An 8639-nucleotide genomic window follows, 5' to 3' on the forward strand; every position below is an offset into this window, starting at 1 on the left:
TTTATTCACCCTTTTTAGTCAGGTTCCAGATGGTTTCCAAACGAATTTATGAGCCCCACCTTGTTTTATCATATTTCCCGAAGGCCAGAGTAATTGCTGCCATAAGCAAACGAAGGGCTGATTGGTGAAGTCAGATGCCTCGCTGAGGCTCCTAAACAGGCTGGCTTTAGACATCACCCAAATTCTTATTCGCCTTACTTCCGTTGTGTCACTGTGTCCATTGCTTCAGATGCTTACTGGATTCCATGCCTAGAACTTCAGACATTCGTGCCGTGGCCCTTTAACTTTAAATTTATGTTAAGGTATATTGCTAGGGTTATAGCTTCAGATACACTCATGGGGTCCATCCGATGCCCTTTACTTTAGATGTCCTACTTATGACACCCCACCCTTATTTTTTAAATACCCTGCTGGGGTCCATTGCCCTTTTCTTATGATGACTAGCTTCAGTCCCGTGGTCTTTGCTTTCGACGGCCCTGTTGAGGCCCCCACAACATTAGCTCCAGATTTCTTGCTGGTGTCCCATAGCATTGACTTTCAACACATTGCTAGGGCCTTATCCTATAACCTCACGGTCCCAACCCCTTATATGAATTGTGATTAAGAAACTATAGTCGAGAATTTTCTATCTTGCTATTTCAGTTCCTTCTCACTGCACCGGATACTTAAAGCTTGGGGTGTCATTTAGCCCATAATCTATTGATAAGCTGCAAACCAAGAAAAAATATGAAATTTAAATATAATTCTTACTGTTATGTAAAAACATTATTGATAAGGCGACCCCTCTTAATAAATTGCACAAATACTCTCATACTTCATGGTACTTTCAGCCTTCTTTTGACAAGCTTTTCTTCTTTATCCATCTCTGCAAGCAACTGCCTCTACGCCCTGGTTGTGCCTTTGTTTTCTAATGCAAAGGAATTTAACACATTTTTTGTTTGTTTGTCTGTGCAGCCATCTAGTGGTTGCGCATGTAAGTATTTTCTATTTTAGTTTTAGTTTTCTGTCAAAGAAAACGATGGAGATGGCTCTGGCTGTCCGTCCGCAATGTTTCTGTCCGTCCTCAGATCTTAAGAATCACTGAGGCTAGAGGGCTGCAAAGTGATGTTGGTCATCCACCCTCCAATCATAAAACATGCCAAATTGAAGCCCTCTAGTATCAGCAGTTTTAATTGTATTGAAGGCTAAAGTTAGCCATGATCGTGCGTCTGGCAACACTATAAGACAGGCCACCACCGTGCCGTGGCTGAAAGTTTCATGGGCCGTGGCTCATACAGCATTATACGCTGTACATAACTAACTCTAATTGTATAATCTTTTTTTATCTATACTTACTATGTATGTTACTTATATTAAAAACTTTTAACGTTGAGTATATGCAATCCATCTGGTGTAACATAAGCCAAAAACTGTGGAAGTCTCGAATCATTCTGGGTAGAGAACTCAAATGGAGTAGTGACCATGAGGGTAGTCAGTCATCTTTTCCCCTAAGTACTACGCCTAAGATAATATCTGGTCATGGAAAATTCCAGCCAAGGTTCATGCCGGTGGCTGCGAATACTCATTTTGCGACCGAATGAAAGGTATTCATGGATTTATATCATCCACTGAAAATTCAAACGATAAAAAAAGTTTGACGACTTTGGTGAATAATGATCAAAGCTGACAGGAACTGATATTAATTTGACGCGGAATAACTGTAACGAACAGTCCTGTCTTAGACAGTTAGTTTCAGATGAAACTGAACACAATTTCACCATAAAAGAACCCCTTAATTCAACCGTGAAAGTAAATAACTTTCAAATGAGAATATGGATATTACGGACTGTATCAATCAACTATGTTATCTTCTTGCAAATTTTTAATCAAAGAGAGTTCAGTCCATAAGCAGATTACTATGTTCGGATCAATTTTAAAATATCAAGGAAAATTATTTTAGTTAATTTCCATTATTTTTTCTTTAATTTTCAACCCTTTTTAGCAGATTATATAACTAAAGTTTTTTTTTTCTGACAAAGCCAGCTGCTTCAATACTTGTTACAGTGTTCACTGTACTGCTCTACGGAATTTTGATGCCCGTAGGGAGGTAGTGCCGTCAGTGCACCTCATGCGGTGCATTGTACGCATTACTTAAGGTTCTTTGCACCGTCCCTTCGGCCCGTAGCTGCAACCCCTTTCATTCGTTTTACTGTACCTACGTTCGTATTCTTTTTGATCCATCTTACTTGGCACCCTTTAACAATTGATTCCTAATGCAACTGCGAGGGTTTCCTCCGGTCACACCTTTCAGCCCCTTTTACAGCGCTGAATGACCTCACAGGTTTCAGAGCTTGGCTATTTTATCTAACAGAATTTTTGTCTCCAATGCTATCTTAATACAGACATGAGGATTTCCTCTTTCCTACAGCATAGCTTTGTAATATTTCAGTTCTTTTCATATTTAACATCACAAGAGACCTTTTCCTCACTCTGCAATCATGTGAAGGGGAAGGGGAGCTCTACAAAGACGTCAGAGAGGAGTAATGTGATTGTATCAATTCAAGAAGTTCCTATTCGCATTTCTATGAATAATGAAAGCTCCCATGAAGTGGCAGCGTGATCCACACGTAACCCATCCAATCGCAAAAGCTATCAAAAAGGAGAAAAAAAGTTCTCAAAATCTCAAGGGTCACGTTATCATTCACGCTACTTCACAAATATACAACAATTATCTCTGAGAGGACTTCTGATAGATAAGTGAGACAAGAGTTGTTATGTGTTCGGAATGCTGACGGCTGGATAGGTGTGGAGCATCGAATTTCATTCGTGAACGCGAGACGAAGAGACCATCATCCGAATCACACGTGTGTCCGTCCTTTGAAGCACTCGTCAACGGGATCACGTCCTGTCTGTCGGCCTGGACTTGAAATGCTTGTCCTTGCAGTTAGGATAATCTAGAAAACTGACAGCTTCTGAGCCTTCCATCACCAACACACATCGTCGTCTTCGGGCATTTGAAGAAGAGTGCTCGGGTCACGATAAGCCTAAGAAAGGCTTGGGAGGTTAGTGACAAATGTTATCTGGCTGTGTACATCCTCCTCTAAAATACCGATAGTAGTCTTTAAAGATTATACAGTGTATCATCTGCTCTGGCTTCGAAACCAGGCCCGCAGGAAACACGAAGCAGGATACGTGGAAATATCCCAGACTTGAGATTTCGTGTTATATTCTAGCTACTTGACATCTCGGTGCTAGATTGCGTGTTAATTCGAAAGGAAACCGTATATATCGTAAAGTTCATGTTTATTCTTTCTCGACATTTCTAGTGAATATAGTGTACAGTTCGAGTTCCTAACAGACCATAGTCTTCTGCAAGAAACGACAATAGCGTGTAATGTGAGGAAGAACATTCCTCTCCTTACAGCATATAAGAGTATCTGAATGAATTTTGCAACGTAACATAACGCAAAATTAGTCTGTTAGAGGAAAGATAGCCCCTGAGACTGTGCTATCCTGAAATATCCAAAGATTCCACCGTTTCCCAAAAGACAAAACCTCGGATGCTGAGCTCCCGAGCGGCCGCCTTCAGCGTGAAGGCGCTCCTGAACCCGGCCACCGACAAAGGGAAAGAATCTCCGCAGCCAACAGCTCGCTCGGCCAAAAACAGACGGAAAAAGCCCAGTAGGATAAAACACAATCATGGTGGAAATATATTCCGGGAAAACAATCAAGGGATTATGGAACCGACCCTGGACGTCGAACCTCCCTTGGTACAGCACAGGAACCCCAGACTGCCGCCGTTGAGACCCGGCTCATTTGGCCGCCATGAGATCTACACTGGTGATGATGCTAAAAACGTGCTCGATGAAGAGGAGGAGCTGCTAGATGTAGAAAACTGTGCCGGTTAGTACATATGGAATAAGCGCGAGCAATGGGAAATTGTCATCGTTTTTACACTGGCAATTCCATTCTAGTTAGATATTATGAGCAGCCGAGCGAAATGTTAACTATTACAGAGGTTGAAAGCGGTTTTGCGAGTGTGAGTGCGAGAGCGTGTGCGCGAGTGTGTGTGTCTAGATTCTAGAGAGAGAGAGAGAGAGAGAGAGAGAGAGAGAGAGAGAGAGGAACATATTAGTAATACATTACATTGTATATTTCGGCAGATCCCTTAGACGTTTGCAGTTCACCTTCGCACCCTTCGGCTATGAACCTGCCGGCCATCACTTCTCCTCCGTATTCGCCCATGGGAGCTACGAGTCCTAGGGATCTCCCTCCCTGTTCCTCCGGGGATTGCGATGCCCTGTCGTTGTCACCTCCGTATTATGCACAGGGTATTTCGACGTCTAATTCTGGGAATAACGATTGGCAGGTTAGTTGTCGTTAGTCATAGAGAGTCATTGAACCCCATGGAGCTTAATTCAGAGCAAATATATGAGGACTGCCACGTATGTATGTAATAATGTATGTATGTATACATGCACATCCACAATATATATATATATATATAATGTATGTATATTATTATAATAACTTTACACGTGAGTCGTTTATCACACATGACCACAGGTGAAAAAATGAGAGACTGTGTGTAGCTCCTGACAGGTTTCAGCTTTATTTACAAGTCATTGACGAGGGACTGATACAGTGGTTGAAATCACAATATAAATGCTACAGAGACATTACGGACGAATATACACAATCACTTGAGACTACGAAACCACACCTGACATGTGTCAAGGAGGGAGCGGCGAAAATACTCATTAGTGCTAGTAACACCATGCTATGATTACAAGTGATAATCCTTTTTCCATACATATCTACTGCTTTCCTTAAAACGTAAACATTTTACAATTTTCTTTTAAAATTACAGTGTCACATTTATACATGCCTTGACTGATATTCATATTATGGCCATTACTTTCTTTCATAAAGCTAGACTCAATGATATTCAGTTCAAATGTATTATAAGAATACGATCTCATTTTTGCCCATGACAGGAAGTAAAAACATTTCACTCTTCGTCTGCGCATATCTTACACATCTTTTTACGCCATTCTCTTCTCTTCTCCAATGTATTACTAACTTGACCAACATGAATGATCTCTCAAGACATACATGGAATTTTATATACAAACCTTTAGTACTGGAATTTTATATACAAACCTTTAGTACTGTCGGGAGAGTTCTTTATGAGTACGTGTTTCACTGTTTTAGAGTTAGCAATTTTCAGGACAGCATTCGATTGCCATGAAGTATTTACTTTTTAGTTCTCTGTCCGTCTGTCTGTCTGTCTAGAATCTGTAATCTATTCAAGCATAGCTAATTACCTTATACGTCATTTTGGAAAATCACAAATGTAGAGAATATGTCATGTAGACTACGCAAGTGACTGTAAAAATGTTTAATGATTTTGCATTTTCTACGCAATTTCTTAAGGCGTTTCCTCAAGCTCCATCCGAGAATGTGGACAGGGGCGGCGGCGACCATTCAGTCAATAACGAGGTCGGTCTGGGTCTTAGTTGCTCCAGTATCACAATTCAACTCCTGCAAACTGACCTCTGGTCAAAGTTCAACGATCTCGGAACCGAAATGATAATAACGAAAAACGGAAGGTAAGTGAATGAAGTCATTTAAAATATATAGCACGACGTATTTTTGTCTCATAATAATCTCTCTCTCTCTCTCTCTCTCTCTCTCTCTCTATATATATATATATATATATATATATATCTATTATATATATATATATATATATATATATATATAATATATATATATATATATATGTGTGTGTGTGTGTGTGTGTGTGTATATACACATATATATTTATTATACTATATATTAAATATATATATATATATATTATATATATATATATATACATATAGATATATATCTATATATATATATATATATATAATATATATCTCATATATATATATGACTTCTTTTTCGACTAAGTGGTGGCTCCAGCCAGTGTTAACCCTCCAGTTCCGGGAAAGCTTTTTTTTTCTCTCTTTTTTTATAAGTGTCGCGAGTTCCAACCAAATTCTATTCTGTGACCCAACATAGTCGACTAATCACTAAGTATGTAAGTCGTTGCTTAGGTCAACACGGTCACGTACAATTATCAGGAAATGAGCCCAAAGAGTGGTCCCTAATATTGAATTGGGGTCTCTCGTTATGGGGGGCTTGGGTGTGGGGTTGTAAAACGCAGCTAACTTGGAAGAGTAAATGAGACAAAGATTGTGGAGTCTTTCGTATAGCCAATTTGTAATAAACATTAGTGAGTACCACTCTGAGGAGTGAATTGTGAAGCGTGTATGAAAATAAGAGAAAATTGAAGGATAATTCTATCTCTGATCTAAATATTAAGCTAACCCTTGTGCTCACCTCTATTTTTTTAACACTTCCATTTCTACTTCCACTACAGTTACAAAACCTTGTTGACGCATCTTTACAGATATTCTTATTGAAGCTTCAGTCCTCACTTTCGGCCACCTATTCTTTAGACATCCCACTTTCCACTATTTATTTATTTTCCTAAAAAATTCCAGTCCTTGCAGTTCTTAACGCAATACTAAGTATTTCCTCCAGCACCTCAGAATCCATTTCCCTCTGCTTTTCTGAGTCAACTCGTAATCCAATTCTTCCAGGAAACCAAGCATCCCGTACAATTTCTACGAATTGGTCTGCTTTCTTCAGTCTTGAAAAAACTCATTCCTTCTAGCAGTTCGTCGTCCATTAATGAAGCCTCAAATTCTTCTTCTTGACCTCTCCTTCCAGGAGGATGTTTCCAGTAGTAAAAGTGGGTCTGCGTGATCTTCATCCTCACAAGACTTACATGGTTTATCTCGACATGATAGCTGTTGACACTCGCAGATATCGTTACGTTTATCCGAGGTTAGTGACCCGTTTTCGTATTCCGTAATTTCTTCGCAAATTACCTCCTAAGGTATTAGGGCTTCAGATTTTCTGAGGCTGGACTATCACTTACTTAATTCACTTAACCGTTCTACCTTTCCAAAGTTTTTCCGTATGAACAGTACATGAATGTATGCAGATAAAGCGTAAGTTCTCGATAGCCACAGTCAAATTGAAGCTTTTTTAATATTTCAGCCTCTAATTTTCCTTTTTAGTCACATACACATGTATATTTTTGTGGAGAAAGTTGATGTACGTATCTATCTATCTGTTTATCTACATATAATACATATATGTATATACGACAGAGATATTAGATAGAAGGATGAAACCGGTCAAGATTTATACATATATATATACACACACATATATATATATGTATATATATATATATATATATATATATATATATATATATATATATATATATATATGTTTATATACATAACTGTAATATATATATATATAATGGCCTGACCAGTGAACAAAGTAAGATATTAGTACTTGTCACTTTCATGGTATCATTTTATGCTAAGAGAATAGGATATCAGTCCCAACTTGAATTGTTGGGCGTATTCTTTATTTCATATTTTTACTGCATATCTAATCGTCACCTATATTTTCTAGGCTCTAAGATTCTAAAACCCTTTTCATTTTGTCGATAAATTTTATGAAGATTCAGAGGCTCCTGTAATCTGTCTGAAATTCCCTTTTGAAATGAGTCCAAATCCCTGGGGACTACAAATCCTTTTCACCATTACAGCTCGCGCTGGATGGTAGCAGGGACAGGTGAGCCACTGGGGGATCATTCACCTTACATTCATCCAGATTCTCCATCCACTGGGGCTCAATGGATGGCAGCTCCTTCGATTGCCTTTGACAGGTTAAAACTTACCAACAACAAAACCCGACTGACCAAAGGGCAGGTGAGTTCTGGATGACTAATCTTGGCAATGACGGCCTTCAGTGTTTAGCTTAATGTGTTCTATTATGGCATTTATTCGGAAGACTTTTCTCTCATTATGGCTGATGTTTGTCCTAAAATGGGCAAAACAAAAACTGCTACAGAAAATCAGTCTTCAGTCTATCAAAGGTTACTTTATGAACTTCATTACTAATATGACAATAAAGATGAAAGTGAAAGAAACATTATAGTATAATACTACATTTTCCAAAAAGATATTATTCATAAATCAGGGGAACCAAAATGCACTAGAGGAACCAGAAAGTGTCTTCACAGTTTAAGTTCCGAGATATTTTACTCTTCCGGCAAAAAGAAAATAAATAAGTAGTCAAATAGATAAATACATAAATAAAATGAATGGTTGCGAACACAGCGCCCATCTGTGCCAATCCCAGTCAAGTATGTGACAAAGGAACCACAACAGGTGGGCTTTCTCAGACTTACTTTGTCCGATCGTTCGTGAAGTACTATACAAACGAACACAAAAATATGCAATAAATAAGTATAACTTGTCATTAAGGGAAAAAAATTTGTAAAGACTTGAATTCTGATATCAAACCGAGATTTTACGACGAAATTTTTTAAAGATATCAAGTATGTGACGAAAATTACCCAGCGTCGTCTGTCTATCTGAAAGATGGCGACAGCGAGGTGGGGACTGAAGTGGCTGACAGACGCATACACGGATACATTCTCCTCTTATCGGAGGCGCTCTTACCAAATTTCTTGACAAGATGTTAGTTACTTCACGGGTGCCCAGTTATCACCTGTA

At 38.7% G+C, this 8639-nt stretch overlaps 2 protein-coding genes across 3 annotated transcripts in view; one reads left to right on the forward strand and one right to left on the reverse strand.

Moving 5' to 3' along the window:
• The window catches only part of LOC135222621 (uncharacterized), a 90886-nt gene that overhangs the window by 46690 nt on the left and 35557 nt on the right, over positions 1-8639 (reverse strand). The gene's annotated exons all lie outside the window — the stretch shown is intronic.
• Positions 2787-8639, forward strand: part of LOC135222622 (T-box transcription factor TBX1-like) — a 13001-nt gene continuing 7148 nt past the window's right edge. The window contains exons 1-5 of one of the 2 annotated variants that reach the window (XM_064260734.1): positions 2787-3882; positions 4143-4348; positions 5416-5591; positions 6766-6882; positions 7667-7829. In XM_064260734.1, coding sequence (XP_064116804.1) covers positions 3540-3882; positions 4143-4348; positions 5416-5591; positions 6766-6882; positions 7667-7829 — 1005 coding nt within the window. In that variant the 5' untranslated portion in view covers positions 2787-3539. The remainder of the gene's footprint in view (positions 3883-4142; positions 4349-5415; positions 5592-6765; positions 6883-7666; positions 7830-8639) is intronic. The other variant, XM_064260736.1, reaches the window with a different exon arrangement.

This window comes from Macrobrachium nipponense, chromosome 8, assembly GCF_015104395.2.
Source record: "Macrobrachium nipponense isolate FS-2020 chromosome 8, ASM1510439v2, whole genome shotgun sequence".
Lineage (NCBI taxonomy): Eukaryota > Metazoa > Arthropoda > Malacostraca > Decapoda > Palaemonidae > Macrobrachium > Macrobrachium nipponense.